General features: G+C 38.8%; 1 protein-coding gene across 1 annotated transcript in view; it reads left to right on the forward strand.

The window, feature by feature from the left end:
- Positions 1-18,135, forward strand: part of LOC116718425 (E3 SUMO-protein ligase PIAS1-like) — a 67,106-nt gene that overhangs the window by 33,635 nt on the left and 15,336 nt on the right. Inside the window, exon 2 of the mRNA XM_032560330.1 lies at positions 1,238-1,733. Coding sequence (XP_032416221.1) covers positions 1,238-1,733 — 496 coding nt within the window. The remainder of the gene's footprint in view (positions 1-1,237; positions 1,734-18,135) is intronic.

The following is an 18,135-nucleotide window of genomic DNA, read 5'->3' on the forward strand; positions in this document are numbered from 1 at the left end:
TTACTCGCTTTGTTTATTTTTTGGAAGTCTGCTTCAAACACTAAAACTTTACGTATGCACCTCAGTGACAATGTTGCCTTGACGACACACTGCAGCTAAAGATTAAAGTCAAGAAGTGGCAACATTAAAAATTTGAAGTCTGGCTCCAAATGTGAGTCAGTTCTTATAAACCCTGGGGGTAAAATGCCAAACTTTACAGCCAGCTGAAATGAGGCAGGTACAGGCTGGTAAAAAAAAATATATAGGGCATTAACATTTGAAGCTACTTTTAGTGTTCTGTGAAACATCTTGCAGATAAATGGTAAACCAGGGGTCTCAAACTCCAGTCCTCGAGGGCCGCAGTCCGGCAACTTTTAGATGTGCCTCTGCTGCACCACACCTGAATAGAATAATTAGGTCATTAAGGCTCTGGAGAACTGATCTACACAAGGAGGAGGTCATCAAGTCATTTCAATCCAGTGTTTTGTACCTGTGGCACATCTAAAAACTGCAGGACTGCGGCCCTCGAGGACTGGAGTTTGAGACCCCTGTGTAAACTATAAGTTAAAGTCAAATGTTGGGATTTTCTCACACTTGTCAAGACATTAAACAGTGGTTTGGACATCAGGGATCTTGTTTTGTGAAGCAGAGGTGGACTGGCATTGATTCCTTCACATATTTAATTGGGATCTTAGAAAGATGGATGTAGGGCTGCAACTAACGATTATTTTGGTAATCGAATAATCTATTTATTATTCTGACAATTAATGAATTAATCGGACAAAATTTTTTTGAAAAACATTATAATATATATAAGTAAACAAATGATTCAATTCCCTTTTTAACTAAGAAAATAAACACTTGATTGCATACATGTACGATTGATCAGTTGTTGCAAAGGATGAACCAGCAGTTAAATAATATCCAACATCAATATGCTCAACTCTTTCTGCTTGACTGAACATCAGTACAGTTTTTATTCAGATTCACTAAGTAATAATTGGATTCAAACTTTGCTTAATAGAATAATTTTACTGGATTTGAACCAGGTGAAGTTAAAACAGATTAGAAAATATTTAAAGACTAAGGACGTTTTTGATCTTTATTGGTCTGTGTATTCCAGTTACCAATTAGTCAGTTACTAACTCAATTATTCCAATAATCGATTCATCACAATTAATCGTTCCAGCCGTAGCGGTATTAGCACTGAGGTTACACGTCAGGGGTTTATTCTCATAATTTTTTCTCCCTCTCTTAGCAAATGGTGATGAGCCTGCGGGTGTCGGAGCTGCAGGTGCTGCTGGGCTACGCTGGGCGCAACAAACATGGACGCAAGCACGAGCTGCTGACCAAGGCGCTCCACCTGCTGAAATCCGGCTGCAGTCCCGCCGTGCACATGAAGATCAAAGAGCTCTACCGAAGACGCTTCCCTGCCAAAATGGTCTCCCACCCCGAGCTGGCGCTGACCGGGCCGCACCACCCGGCTTCAGTCGGAGTCGTCGGGGGAGGCGGGGCGGCGCTGCCTGCCGGCCTGACGCAGCTGGCGTACGAGGGCCACGCCGGTCACGGCGGCGCTCCGTCGCCCGCTGCCTTACTGCCCCTCTCGCTGCTCGGACCCGGGAAACACGAGCTGACCGCGCTGACGCACCACCTGCCCACTTCGGCCTCGCTGCACCCGGTCCATCCGGATGTTAAGCTCCAGAGGCTGCCTTTCTACGACCTGCTTGACGAACTTATCAAGCCGACAAGTCTAGGTAGGTAGAGAGTTAATGTAGTCTGCAAAGTAAAGATTATTTGGTGTACAGTGCCGTGCATAAGTACTCACACTGCTGCAGATATGTGTGATGCACCAACCCTATGTAGTGGCTTTAAATAAATAAAAAAAAAAAAAAAATGCAGTTTTAAAATCTGTGGAAGGCATTTACATTCAGCCTCTTTTAATGTGATACCCTTAAATAAAATCCAGTGCAGACTTTAAGAATACACCAGACTATGCATGCTGCTAAAGATTATTTCAGTCATCGATTATTCTGACGATTAACCAATTAATTGGATAAAAAATGCCACATTCTGCAGGTTTTTAATTGAAGACCTTTTTTTATATATATAATATTAGAAATACATTAAAAGATGCATATAAACAATTAAATTTCATTTTTAGATAAGAAATTAAACATTGTATTGCCTAAAGTACAATAACGTAGAATTCATTTTGTGACCTCTTGGTCATTTGTAGCAAAGGGTGCATCTGCAGCTAAAAAATACTTCTAACATAAAAGTGTGAACAGCTCAGCCCTTTCTGCTTGAGTTAACATCAACACAGTGTCAGACTGACCTGTTTATTTATTGGATTAAACAATTAATGATTGGCTCAATACTGTAGAACATTTTATGTAGAGACTTTGAATCAGGTGGAGTTAAAACTTGAGAAGCTTTGGGCGGAACAACAAAACCTTTTGTGATCTTAGATTGCAAAATGTATATATATTTGTACAGTTTTGGCTGTTTTCTGCTCTGAACATGTTATTTCAGCAAATGGCCTTTTTGGAGTCTGTATACTCCAGGTACCAATTAATCGATTACTAAATTAGTCGAAGATTATTTCAATATTCCATTCATTGTGATGAACTGATTAATCATGTTAGCTGTTGTAGGAGTTAGATGCATAAAACATCCAACTTTGATCTCACAGAGATTCATTAATCATCCAACAAGGGAAGGGATTTAGTTCGACTTCAACTCTGGAAGAATAAGAAATGCAGCCACAGTTTTCAGTTTTCTCATTTCACTTGATCAACTCCAACTCGTGTATCTGCTCCACGTCTGGAAAGAGTTGAGGAAACGCCTGGATCAACTCATCAACACTACTGCCATATAACAATTGGCAGCTTCTAGTCTTAAAATTTTGTACAGATATTCAAACATTTTTCTGCTCAGAAAACAGCTGCAAACTTTTTTTCGTCCTCCTCACTAAGCTACTTTTTCCAGAATGCATTGATATTTGTGGTTGTAACTTGACAAAACGTGACAAAAATTCAAGGTGTATGGAAACCAAGTCCTGCTGCTCAGCCTCTACGTTGCTGCATATCTTTACAGTTTGAGTCATTTTTTTCCCCCCTACTTCTGTTTGTTTTCTTTCCGTATCTTTTTCATCAAAATATCTTGTGAGCGTGAAACTGACCCAAAAATATTATCAGAGAGGTTGTGGATATTTATATGAGCGTACTGTTCCTATTATAATCACAGCAGCAGGCAGCGCAAACACCGACATTTGTAGTTCGCCTGTTTATATAAAAAGGCTCCCTGCCAGCGTCTGCGTCGCACTTCCTGGTAAAAATGGGCTGACTGGGCGAAGGAAACTTCTCTCAAGGGTTCAGAATGAACACAAAACACTCTGGGTCCCCTAGAACTGGAAGTGAAAATAGAACCGGGGCTTTTTATCCATGAAGCTGAAAGAACCTAAAACGTATCTTGTAATTATTGGTCGTGACCGCGGCTGTTAATGTTTATCAGTTAACGAGTGCAGCAGAAGCCGTTTTACCCTCGTAAATGATCACATAAATATTTTGTCTCAGGCGTTGTGCAGTCGTGGGTTAGGTTTCAGGATGTGCTAAATCATGATTCTTTGATTTATTTATTTATTTTGCCATGTGAAAAAGTACTACCCCCCAGCAGACACACCTTTTCTCTTTAAAGTGTGTGGCAGTTTATCTGAAACAAGTCAAAAGTTTTTCATACCTCACAAGTTGGAGCACCACAAGCGAGGTGGTGAACAGGGTTTTTCAAAAGGTTTGGTCACCAGCGGAAAATAAAACAATTGTTGCAATTTTGGCCCTCAATCGAACCGAGTTTAACGGCCATCAGGTGTGAAAATGACCTTCAACTTGTGCAGGTCGGTTTAAAGAAAAGGTAAAACAAGATTTCAGTCATTTGTGACTTGTTGAGAACAATATTGACTGCAGAACATTTTTAATTTTTTTAAATTAAAAACAGGGACTCGTGTTGTGGCTCTCTCTGACCCAGTCTGAATTTAACAACTGTGGCACTGATAGAGGGGCAAGGGCCTTCCCGTTTTGGTTTTAATTTAGTTCAGCCATAGCTGAAATGTGGTTAGATTTTTTTGTTGCTGTGGAAAAGTTTTAAAATGTTATTTTACATTACAACCCAGCATGCTCTTTGTGTATTTGTCCTGAAGCAAAACTATCGACTAACCTTTACGTATTCACAGTCCCGCTATGAATGTGACTGCACAGACATGAAGATGGAAAAGAATAGAATATTTTAGTTGCCATTTGAAGACTCCACAAAAACATGAAGATGTGCTCCTTGGAGCTGAAGTCTGATACATAAATAAAAGCAACGTACGGAACCGGTACCTCACACGCATACAATGGAGAAAATAAGTATTTGATATACCGCTGATTAAGTTTTTCCTTTTACAAAAGAGGTCTGTAATTTTTGCCATAGGTACAGTATATCTCAACTGTGAGAGACGGTGTCTAAGATAAAAATCCAGAAAATCTCAATGTATGAATTTTAAATAATTGTAGCGTGAAAGAAGTATTTGATACAATAGAACGACACATGTGGTACAGAAACCAGAGGTCAGACGTTTCTTCCTGTAGTTCTCGACCAGGTTTGCAGCAGGGATGTTTGCTCCACTCCTCCATACAAATCTTCTCCCGGTCTTTCATGTTTCAGGGCTGTTGCTAGGCAACATGGAGTCACACCTCCCTCCAAAGATTTGACATTGGGTTCATGTCTGGAGACGGGCTGGGCCTCTCCAGAACCTTGAAATTCTTCGAAGGGAGTCACTCCTTAATTGCTCTCTGTGTGTTTAGGTCAGTTGCTGACCATATAAAAGCGCAATTTAACATTTCAGAAATAAATGTGCTTAATTGAAACACACCAATTTTGGAAAAAACCCCCAAAAAACTCGTTTTTGGCTGAAAAGTTTTATCACTAGAAGGAGGTGGGTTTTTTTGGCTGTATCAAAATTGGTTTATTTTGCAAAAGTGCAACAGAAACGCTTTTTTTTGTATCACACGAGTCACATGATCAATAACCGAATGTTGCCACTGGAAGAAGATGAGAGGAAGAAGTTGGAGTATCATGGCGCAGCAAGTTTTTTAATTACTTAAGTCATCCACTAATTTATTCACATATGGTTTAAATTTAGTTATTTAACAGAATCACAGAATTTGCTTTTTTTTTTTTTTTTTTGCAGAATATTGACAAAGTTTTGCACACGTTTGTAATGCAAATGGGCTGGGTCAGCTACTGACCCCTTTCTGAGTTTAGGGAAGGAGATTGTTGCCCAAAATCTCACAATACACAACCCCCATCCATCCTCTCTTCTGTATGGTTTACCATAACTGAATGTTTTTTAGTAGCTGATCAAGAAGTGCTGCGCTTTGGGAATCACTGAGAATCTTCTGCTGTCTGACTGCATGAGGACTCATAGTTTCAGTGTTGCTCCATCCTTCTTTTCTATGCTTTAATTCATTACTTAAGAGACATTTCATCTGGGTTTTATCTTGGTTAGATTTGTCTTTGTATTACGTTCGGCAGCCAGCCTGTACTTAGCATAATAACAATCTTTGGGCTCTGGGATATATTGCAAATATATGAAAATGTCTAGATTTTCCTACATTAGCATTTTAATGGAGTAAGAGGCTGGCTTGTGATTAATTTGCCTGCAGATGCATGTACAAACACTGCGCCTGCAGCTTTGTCATCAAACCATCCTTCTCCTTTACTTTCCCTCTCTCTTTCCCCCCCGTTTCCTGCACGTGTTCCCTCCTTCTCCGCCTCCCCTCTCTCTCTCTTTCTCTCTCTCTCTCTCTCTCTCTCTCTCTCCTTCCTCTCCATGGCCATCCCTGGTCGAAATTTGCATGTAGAGTGATGAAATCACACAGGCGTACACCTGTGCCTGCAGAACCCACCCTCCCCTTATTTGAATTTGAATCGAGCATTGTCACTTACAATATTTTTGAAACAGACTTTCCGATAAATAATGCATGTGTTGCACTTACTGGTCTCAGAGAAGCACAAAAAGATGATTGACAAAGGCAAAAAAAAAAAAAAAACTCGCCGGAGAATTTTGTACGTCGTTTGATGAAACTGCATATTTGTGTTTGCCGGAAGGAGAAGCTCTGAGGTGATGAACCCTTTCAAACCTCATAGCTGAGACCTTCTAAACCAGGTTTAATTCCCATTTATAAAGGATATATTTTTGTTTCAAGACATCTGTTCTCTCTCCTACATGCATCACATTTTTCTTTTTTTTTTACCAGAGAGCATCTCTTCTTTGCTGGTTTCTTGCTCTCTTCCCATTCTTTTGACTCCTGTTGCTTTTTTGCTTTTATTTTTTCCCCCCCATCTCCCTTCTCCTTATTTGCTTGCCTCTCTTACTCTGGATTTTCTTTTCTGGTGAAATAATAAATGTCATAGTAGGTTGTACAAAAGTTTTTGTCATGACTACAACACAAGGTAAATTATGAAGGTACAGTGCGTGAAAAAATTGGCCACCTTTTTGGGTGTTTTAACCATTTTGTTGCCAACGTTCAATCAGCAAATTCATATCAAAGTGAATACTGATTTGTACAAAAATAATAATTAAATGAAAATATGTAACATAAGAGTGTGTGCAGATGCTATTGTGTGTTGGTCTGTGAGTGATTTTCATAAAAGTAAGCAATCAGTGCGTCTTCTCTATACCAATACTTTTCTTTTCCTTTAGTTTACCCAGAGAAATGAAGTGATTAGTTTATAAATTGTGGAGTACTCTTTTGTTTCTCTCTCACTTTTCTTTTCTTTTGTTTGTATTTCCTCTAATTCACGTAAAGCACTTTGAATTGCCTTGTTGCTGAAAATCTGCTATATAAATTAAATGACCTTACCTTTTCTAGCAACAGATGGGTAACAAATGAAAGGACTGGACTGATTTTTGTCCAGCTAAACCTCTGATTCTTCTTTTTTTTTTCAGTACTCGACAGCAGCTGCTTCATAAATCTGCCCCTTTAACTGGGCGATGATTGCACTACTCTTTGCCTAAATTTGAACAACATTTCACTGGTCGGAGGCAGTAATTTATTTTTGCCCCTATAGATGACTTGCGCTATTTTCTAAGATATTTTCTAAGTCCCTAAATTGGATTTAATAAGAACTGGGGCTTTTTTGTAGGGTCTAGCTAAGTGGATTTGACTGGAATGCTTCTGGGTCTTTTTTAAAAAAAGCTATATAAAACTGGATTTGTGTCATATGAGCTTCTCTCCCACAACCAATTGAGGTAATGAAAATGTGCAATAAAACAACCTCCCGAAAAGAAAAAGAAAAAAATCAAATGTGATGTCAGACAGGGGTTTTCCATGCTAAAACGGCCTCTGCTGCAAACAATCCAACTCATGAGATTAAACTATGACCGCTAAGCTAGACGCATGTAGAGGAGGTCTTGAATGCTTAATGCTGCGTATACATTAAGTTTATAGTTAGAGAAACACAGCACTCTGCCGGAGCATGTTCTCAGGTTTCCTGCCTCACACTGATTTGTCTCAATACCTGGGTTTCTTCTGTGCATATAAATGTAATTATTATCACTCTCACACCATCTTCCTCTCCTCTCCCCCACCCTCGCTGTGTCATTATCCCTCCCTGTGGTGCAGTCCTGTGCTCTCTGCTGAGTCTTATCACTCTGGGGAATAAAGGTTAGGCAGCCCACAGCTCAGCCCTGCCAGCATCCTCCGCTCGATGGTCTTAGCTCCTCCATCCTCTCCTTGATTACCATGACGACCTCACGGGTTGCACTCCGTCTCATCCCCATTGTTGGCTGTCCTTCTTAAAGAAAAATGCCTTATTATGGCTGTCATTAAGCACACACACGATGATTAAATCAGCATATCTTACGGAAAAGGACAAAGGTTTTGAATAAATTGCGCGTTTCTCCTCCTTCAAAGTCGACTCTTTTTATTGTTTTTGTAAAATCTAGGCCTTCAGCCCTCTTTTTTTATTATTATTCGCTAGGATTTTTTTATTTTTTATTTATTTAAGCTTTAGTCAGCTAAGCAGTCTGCATTATGTCTTATGATGCACGTTATGTGGAACAGTCCCATCAGTATGTCTGTCAGGTTGAGATCTCTGCAGGACTCAAAAAGAAAACTATTTTCTCACTGACAGAAATTTCCCACAGTAGAAAACACTCTGTAGTTATGACAGTTTTTTTCATGGTAAAATGCTGAGTAAAAGTGATTTATTTATTTATTTATTTTTAGTTTGCAGCGATTTGTTTTTGACGGGGTAATGATAGTGCCACTGTACTCTTGAAATCCTGTGGTGTGTTCACGATACTTAAAAATAAATAACAATATAGAAGTTCAGCCTCAGCTGGAAACAATTAAGACCAAGGGCAGCCAAAATCTGAACAGCTGCATATAGTCACGGATTAAACGCTTCACATAGCGGATGATCAGAAATGCTGAACGTAGATGAAATGACGTCTAGATTCTGCCTCCTGTAGTTCTCTGCAGGAAATTTATGAATTAAACAGAGAAAAAGACGAAATGTTTTACTGACCGAGGCGTTTTCAGTGAAGCTGCAGCTCGACTCTCTGGCAGTGGAAAACCAGAGCTGTGTTTTTATAGAAGCTGTTAAAAAGCAGCATTTTCTCCAGACCGGAGTTAGAACTGGACCCACTTTGGTGGAAAAAAACACTCAACAGGATGCAGGGATGTGTAATTCTGATGTCAATATTAAAGAAAGACGTTAGTCTATAAGTGGCTAATCGTAGCTCCTGATGAAGCGCTGCGTGATTATTCTGCTGCCACTGAATTTCTGACCTTCCTGACCTCTGTCTTTCACTCCTGCAATGTCTGTGACCAATCCCGTCTGCACTTTATGGCTCAATGAATGTATGTCCATTGAATGCTTTATTGCAGGTCATCTAGAACAGAATAAATAAAACACATTAAATTTTAAACAAAGATCTCTTCTTAATGTCAAATTGGCAAGTAAATTACATAACTGCACTGTAAAAAATGTGTAAAAAATAATATGTAATAATGTTACAAAAATAAATGAAACTCCCAGGAAACAATTGAAGAAATAGGTTAGATTTGGAATTACTGAGTAGTAATAAAAATAAGTAAAAATGATGCTGTTGAATACACATAGACACCAAATGCTCTCCTATTTATACTGGCTTTTTCTTAATTATTTGATCATTTATTTTATTCTGGTGAAGCATTTTGTGATGTTTTTTTTAATCCGCACAAGGCGCTATATAAGTAAAAATCACGTACTCTCTCTGGCGGCACACTGGACTCTCAAAATAAATATTTTCCTGACGGTTTGGGTTTGGGTAATCTGATTTTTGGGCAGTGAGATATTCTCTTATTTCTTCCTCAACAAAGTTTTGGGCCTAAATGAAGGAGTCATTTTCTTCATCTCTCTGCAGTTCATTCTTTTTTTTTTTTCCATGACAAAGCCTGTGTTCATGAAAGTAGTCATATTTTAATTCATACTGTATGTCTATGTCTATTTAAGACATAGATTTTATTGTTTAAGTTTAAGTTGCTGTGTTTTATTTGAATAATTTTTTGTAAAAGAGATTTTTAATCTCAGTGGGATTTCCCTGGTAAAATCAAGGTTAATGATAATAAAATATTAATATTGTATTATTCGACTCATTAAAAAATATGATGCCCACCCTCAGTTGTATTCTCCATCCTTCCAACATTCTTGGGACCGGCCGTTTATTTTTGCTGTCTTCTCCTGCTACTCTTAAAACCATGTACAATTAACAATGTAATGTTAATTAATGCAAACAAATTACATAATAAATAAATAGTTCTGCTGTAACTTCTTGTTTGTAAGAAGAAATGAAGAGTTTATCAGGAAAATTCTGACCCGCCTACATGAGCAAATGATTCTGGATCAGGTGATTATAGTTTATTTCCAATCTTCCAATGTGGCTACTAGAGTGCAATATAAACAATCTCTGTACAGTCAGGAGTTGGACTGTGCCAATAAATTATTTGATAAGCCAACAGTGCACCAGTGGGCTGAACATCTAATTAGAGAAATAAGTTTAGGGCAAAATCATAAGCAACAGGGTTTGTAATTAACATTAAAAATTAAATTTTTTAAACTAGAAGGGAAAATATTGCTTCATTAAATTATAAAAATAGCCATATCAACATTTGTTCAGCAACAGAAAACGTATGGCTTACAACTCGGTTGCAACATTTTCCACCAGTCAAGATAATAAACATTAGATCTGGTTTTTATCGCCGTTGACGACAGATGTTCTCTGTTTCTTTCCAAAACAAAAATCACAAGCAGTTTGAAGTCCTCAGCAAATCAGTCCTATCAAGCTTTAACGCCGTGCAAATGGGCAGCATCACGTTTTCTCTGTGGCCTGTAGCTGGGTATACTTTGTCTAACGTCTAGTTCTCTTTTTCTATTATTTATTTCACGCCTGAGTCCATTTTGATAAAAGAAGAAAATCCACGTCTTCATTCCTCAATTTCCTTAAATATTTAAAATATTCTTACACAAACTAAAAAAACCAAAAGAATGGAAATGAGTAAAACCAAGCCTTATCTTCTATTAATATGACAGGCTGTCTTTAGACAGAGGTTATTACTGCTAATGAAATAAATTTTTATTTATTTTATTAAGACACTTTGCAGTTTTTTTTCCTGCGGCTCTTGTGATTTGCTGATTGGCTGATGCCAAGTTTTCTAAACGAGTTCAGAAGCAGTTTCACCCTTCAGTCATATTAGCTATTTTATTGTGAAATAACTTGTCAGAATGTAATTATCAGCTCTCTTCCATCAAAGCAGCCGATGCAGCTTTCAGTGCAGCTGTATCAGTTTTGAATTATTGAATCATAAACTCAAATGTGAGGTCTGGCCTTCCACATGAGATTTCACTCTTAAAGTTCACAGAGTAGATCTAATCAAACGCAGCATATTGATCATTTTCCTGGTTTGTCGTGACCGTGGGGCATCTTGTTTTGTGCTTCCGCTGCTAACAAAAGAATGAAATCCAGGGTTTCTAGGTAGAATTAAAAAGTCTAGAGTTGTAATTTTAAAATTTTGTTATGGCAATAATAATAAAGAGGCCCTTTATTTACAGAATTCATAAGGTTCAGGGTTGAATCCTTATTCCATTACCTGGTATATGAAAATCAGAATCTCTGAAAAATGTTGTAAAATGTATTTAGTGAGCCATTTTACATATAGCGCTGTACAAAACAATTTAAAAGGACAAAGTTAAACTGTTTTATTTGGCCTTTTGGCTATAGATTATTTAGATACTTCTTTTGAATATTTGGGAGAAAAAAAATAAAGCTATAGAAGATCATAAACCATGCTTTAAGGAATTGTGTTTAGTGTAAGATAAATACACAGTCCAGCTTTTACAAGTATAATACATTATCACACACTATTTTATTTTTTTTATTTCACACCTTCGTTTTTTGGGGTGGGAATATAAAAATGTAATTTAGGTAGAATGACCCGGTTGCAGAAATGTGTGCACACCCTTAAACTGGTACTTTGCTGAATCAGCTTTTGTTTTAATTTGTGCATTATGCTAGTAATCTGTCTGCATACCAGATCTTGACCTGGTCATATTTTCCCACTGTGCATTGCAAAAGATCTCCACACAAAGATTTCAGGAGCTTGTTGTAATCACATGTAGAATGAAGAACATTAGCAGTAATTGCCATAAAGTCCTGCAGCTTCTCCAGTGTTGCTGTCAGCCTCCCTCACCAATTTGCTTCTAGTCCTTTCATCAGTTTCAGAGAACCGTTCGGTGTCTGTAATCTGTCCGTTTTCCCATATTTTCTCCAATTATTGATAACTGTTTTTTCCCTGTGCTACAGTCAATCAATGAGAACATGTGTTCTGCTGGGGCTGATCTGTCAGATTAAAAGTATCTTCTGAAAATAACTTGTTAGCAAGTACTAAACATAAACTTTTCATTAAATCCATATTTCTGTGTTTTGTTTTGTGTTTTATTCGTCTGATATGATGTTCTCTGGAGCCCCCAAGGGAGATTTTTTTTTTTTTTTTGCGTTACTTCGCAATAAGTGAGGAAACTGAATTAAAAGGACCAGTAAAGTATTTGTGTCACAGTGTGGATGTTAATCAACTAGCTTCAGCTAACAGATTTGTTTGTGTTTCAGTTGAGTCACATTAAAGGTGGAAAAAGTTTTTAAATGAATCTACATTTTTAGGTCACAGAAACCTGTGTATACAGTTTTGTTATATAATTTGTTTAGGCTGTCATGGCGGGTATTTCGGTCTCCTATACACAGTCCTTTGACCACTTCGCTGTGTGCGAAAACACAAGCTGATATTTACCGGCTCGTACTCTGACCTCTGCGTGACCTTCCTCCAGCTAAAATTTTCATTTCACTGTCAACAACTCCGCCTTCTCGCAGCAAATGAACATCAACAAAAAGAGCCTTGGCTGCATTCAACTATAAACAGCTTGCTGTGAATGGCCTCCATCTCTCCCAGCCTATTAAACCTGCATTATTCTGTCTGAGTTGGTTCATCATCAACTCCGCGAGTTGTTTGATCAGACACATTCGACCCTTTTTAAAGTTGTAAACATTTGCAGCTCTGCTCCTTTTGTTCATCTCCTGCAAAAAGAAGTATTTTCCTCCTCTAGAGATTCATTTAAGGGGTTTTTTTCCATTTTTTTTTGCAGCGAATGAAAGATAAAATGATGTCCATATACAGTACAGACCAAAAGTTTGGACACACCTTTTAATTCAGTGAGTTTCCTTTATTTTCATGACTATTGACATTGTAGATTCACACTGAAGGCATCAAAACTATGAATAACACATGTGGAAATATGCACTAAACAAAAAAGTGTAAAACAACTGAAAATACCCCTTATATTCTAGTTTCTTCAAAGTAGCAACCTTTTGCTGTGATTACTGCTTTGCACACACTCTGCATTTTCTTGATGAGCTTCAAGAGGTAGTCACCTGAAATGGTTTTCACTTCATAGGTGTGCCCTGTCAGGTTAATAAGTGGGATTTATTGCCTTATAAATAGTTATGAAAATAAAGAAAACCCATTGAATTAGAAGGTGTGTCCAAACTTTTGGTCTCTACTCTCTCTATATATATATTTTTTTATTGAGCCATGGCCTAAAGGCGATTTGAAATGTCTTCTGCGTTTGGTAATGGAGATTGCAGAGCAAGCTGACTGCCCAGACACCTTAAATGCCAGCCTTCGTGGCCCTAAATAAGCCTTGTCAGTTTTTCTTACTTTACCACATCCATATGTAGATAATGAAGGTAATTACTGCTGTCAGAGGGGCAGCAAGGAACGTTTGTGGAACCATTTTTAGTTGTCATTGTGTTGAAGTGTGGGCGAAACATCCAGATCTGACCTTTTGTTGTGGATCCTTCCAGCGTCAGAATTTCGCTTTTGACTGACGCAAGAAAGAATTTCTGGCTTTGTTCTGCTGCTGAATGTTGTTTTATCTTGTGTTGGTGCACAATGCCTGGCAGGCTTTTTGTGTGTTTGTGCCTGTGGTGCAGAGAAAAAAGTAGCAAAGCCACTAACAAGTTAATAAACTCCAGCTGGGCTTTGTTGTGCTGACGACGGGCTATACGGTGGAGCACATTCTCTGAAGTTTAGCTCATGCAATTTCTCTTAAAGGCAGAATGAAATCAGCAGCCCAAACTTTCTGGGCTTGTGCTTCTTGCGTTGTTAGAATGCTCATTTGTTTCAAAAACGTGCGCTGCGGTAGCCACAAGCTAGCAAACGGCTCGCTCCTTCTTCTTTTTTTTTTCACAGAGGAGGGCTGGATAATTCACACGAGGAGTTGTACAGTGAACGAGAAAGTTGCTGTGTTACAAAAAATGTGACCAAGCTTTAGTAAAAATGTTTTGCAAACGCCACATCTTATTAGTCGGTTTGGGCACATTTATAAGGGACAGACCTCCGCTGAGATCTGGTGCGCAGACTCCCCATAAACATTTAAAAGTTTGATCACTCGGGATCCGGTCAATAAATTGTTCACTGATGTGTGGAAAATCCAACTGAAGCGCTTCACTTCAAACACACGCTAGCAACTATATGCATAAAAATGATTGTGCAGCATAAAACATCAGTACACCGGTCAGTACACCACGTGCCCAACACTGTGATAAGAACATTACCGCTATACGGACCAGAGTTGGTTTTCTTGGCTTCTTTAAGTCTGCCATCTGTAGTCTGGTGTGAGCCAAACAAGTGAACTCTGGACCACCTGGAAATGTCATCAAACATTTTAAGGGAGCATTCACACCAGCCCTGTGCAGTCCGCTTTAATCGAAGTCCGGCCTGTTTGCCTAGAAAGCAGCTTTTGTAACGACACAACATTGTCCAACCGGGTTGGTATGCTCTTAAAAGTGCGGTTTGAGAGGGATCCAAAGCAAATCAAACGCATGCAACGACAACAACAATAAAAGAAAGAAAAATAAACACTGAGGCACAACAACAATGAATCAACCAGATTCTTACTGGAATAACACAGAACCATTGACTCATTTATTTTTTTTCTCCTGTTTATGATAATCTTTTGTCACATTATGTGTGGGTCCATACTGTTTCCAGAACAATCCGCAATGTTCATTTAGACTGTTGGGTTGTTTTAATATCGCCAGGTGGTGTTAATGAACGCTGTGTGAGACGGTGTGTGTGACTCCATTTGCAGCCCTGCTCATAAATAATCAGAAGTGTCAGCTACTGTTAGAGAGAACACCGTTTTTAAAAACAACATTTTATAAAAGGGTCTGCAGGTAAATGCAAAAAGAAACATTGATGTTTTTCTGCTGGAAAATAGTTTTTTGTTTTGTTTTTTTACAGAAGCTGTTAATAGTCAGACCTAGTCTAGCACCGGAGCAGTTTTTGTGGAGAGAAAAAATAAAACACAGAGAATCAGGTTTCTTTATCTATAGATGTTCCACACAATAATGTAGAGACAAATAACAGAATAAATGTCTGATGCTCTGTTCTGAGTGATTACATATGCTGATATAATCTAAAGTTGTGTGATTGTCAGCCCAGGAGTGTACCCGGAATAATGTGCATTAATATGCTAATTGTTAGTGGCATTAAGCAAAAACAAGTAATTACATTTATGCTTAGTTGTTAACTTAATCACTAAGTGAAGAAAATTAGAGACTTTGAGGAAATTATTTTCGTTTAGTAACAACAAAGTGATAGGCCGAGTGCAAAGTGAAGCTTCAGTGGATTAGGAGGTACAAAGCAATATCTCTGCCTCTGTCCTTAGTTACATTTATCCTAATCATTATTTAAAATCTAGAGCAAATAAGGAATTTAAAAACAAAATCTAGATTCCAAAGCTGGTGCTGATTTACAGGAGCAACACTTGAACTAGGGAAAGGAAACGGGTCATTAATAATGAGCCAGGGTGGAAATTGTCTCTGGTGTCTGATGTTAATGTTTGTCTGCTGCTGAACACCTGATGCCACGGTTCAGTTTAGAGGCCGGCTTGCTGATCCGAGCTCAGCTGATGGGCTGTCCAGGTTTTTAGGAATTTGATTAAAATATTTTCCGGCCCTGCGTTAGTACGGAAAAACAAAACAGAGGAAGGAAAGTTATTTGTGCGTCACGTGAAGAAGTGCTTCTATGGATCCCGGGATTCGATGAGATACCGAGGTTATCCTGTGGACATAAAATAAACTCTTTGCTTTCTGTGCAGCTTAATGTTGGATGCAGTTTGTTTCTGCTGCTAAGTGAAACAGCGACGACTGAAAAATGCACTTAACCACATCAAAGTGTCTCTTCAGCCCAGTTATCAGTCCAAAGTCTGACTGATTTTAAACTCCGCTGTCCCCTCGCTACTTTCCATCATCCTGTGTGGTTATTCCTGTCATTCTCCTGTAAACAGCATTCTTCATTAATGAGCTTCAGAGCAGCTGGGAGGCAGATTTTGTTGTTTTTGGACTCAAAAAGCCTCCTTTTTTCTGGTGTTTATGTAGACCTAAGTTAACCGGACGCTCAGTCTAGTTCATATTTACCTGAGAAAGATGACCCTGCCCCCTAACGGCAAATGAAGCGCTTATAATTTCTCCTTTTAAGGAAGCATGCACCATCATGGGGACTTTGAGTTTCATAGAATACTGGATAAATGTGACAGATCCTATTTCAGCGTAAATAATACGGGGAGAAAGAGCAGCTTTGTGGCTCCAATTCGCAGTTTTTAATGCATCTATTATTTCCTCATCATCAAGTTGATCAAACATTTTGTTTACATCTAAAATAAAGTCTAAGTTTTGTCTGGAGATGAAGGAGTCCATCTTAGATCTCCTGGCCAGGCACACTGAAACACTAGCAAAAAAAAAAAAATCCACTACCACAGACAAGAGGGTGAGTTTCAGAGTGATTGGAGAGTGAGAGAGAGAGAGCACTTTCTATTTATAACCTGTGTGCCCGGAGAGGAGAGGAGAGAGACTGTTGTTCGAAAGCACACTCGCGCTTTGTGTTTGTTCTGCAGCACACAGGCTGCAGCTCAAAGGACGCAGCGACATGGATGTAAAGTTAAATGCGTTGCACACGAATGATAAGGAGTGGGAGGCGAGATGGGTCATTACTGAGAAAATTTGTCGCATTTTGAACGGCGGATGGTAGGAGGAGCAGGATTGGTCTGTTAAATCCTCCACAGGAACTATAGCTCTCAGCCCCCTCAACGCCTACATGGAAATAAATTACCGGCATGGACCTAATCCTGCTGAGAGTTTGTGTTTATGTACGCGGCCGTGCAATTTCACATGCTCGGGACTGGGTTTCCAGAATTATGTGAAAGGTTCGGGTTTAATGAAATCTATTCAAAAAAAGTAAAATAGTAGTAGCAAAAAGAAACTATGTGACCAAAGTCATTGTTTAATTCATGCAATATATTGAAAATAATGCCGAGATTACAAGTTTTCCAAGGTTTTATTTCCCCAGAAAAGAAACTCACAGTTTCTAAAACGGTACGTCTAAAAAAAATTTTTTGTTCAAATACACACAAAGGCACAATTAATTCTCATCCAGAACAGTGTGAAATTCAGCCCCACTCTGTTGAGACTCATTTTTGAAATTGCAGAAAGAAGGTCATCGGTTCAAATCCCAGCCAGAGTCTTTCTCTCTTTCCAGCATCTTTCCGTACATATGAGATCTCTCTGGGTACTCCAGCGTCCCCATTAAAACACGCACATTATGTTTACTTGCCTCTCTGAGGAATAATAAAAAACACACCGTTTTAAAAATACGACATACTGCAGCTTTAATAATGCCGTTTAAGATGCAATCACTTAAAACGAGTGCTAACGTGTTGGTGAGTAATAACTGTAATTTTTTGCACCTTTGGACAGATCAGCCTCAGCTTGCTTGCATTCTGCATGCTCCATATTCTTAATGCCCCAAGCTGTGAGGCTGCTTCTTTTCTTTTCTCTTTGGTCTCTTTTCTGGCTGAAAATAGTTTGGCTTATCTTCTAAAAATCTGTCATATGAGGGAACCCATAGTGTCTCCGTAGTTATTTATGAACTGTATTTTATACCGAAACGCCTCATTTTAGCTTCTTTTCCTTTAAGTTATCCACTTATAAAGACCAAAAACTTCCCGGCCCAAGCCAGGATGCTCATGGTTTCTTTATAATGCACCGGTTTAGCCACAAGACAATCATCAGGCATCTGAAAGAAGCATAAGGAAGCAGGACCCAGATGTCTGAGCAGCTCATAAAAAGCCTCTGTGAGACAATTCTTCCAAACCTTTTACCTTTGAGGACGTTTTATAACCAGACATAGCTCCTACAGTCCCCTGGAAGTAAAAGAAGTGCTCAGAAAAGTAAAATATGGCCATTGTAGTTCAGTTTTGCAAATATATTTAAATACAGAACACCTCTTTGTCTCTCGCTAACCTCCCACACTAACTTATTCTCTGACTTTATGAACCTGCTGGCCGGGGTAAGGAGCTCCGGTTATTTCCACCACCTGTGGGTGGGCCTATAAATAGAGCAGGTTTTTATCCTCACCTCAGTGTGAGGTCCCTTTCTGACATCCAGCCGCTCGTTAGCAGGTCTTTCCACTGCAGATGAGATCAACCGCATAATGATTTTCTGCAAGAATGAAAATCTCG

The sequence above is a fragment of the Xiphophorus hellerii genome, chromosome 4 (genome assembly GCF_003331165.1).
Source record: "Xiphophorus hellerii strain 12219 chromosome 4, Xiphophorus_hellerii-4.1, whole genome shotgun sequence".
NCBI classification, from domain to species: Eukaryota; Metazoa; Chordata; class Actinopteri; order Cyprinodontiformes; family Poeciliidae; genus Xiphophorus; species Xiphophorus hellerii.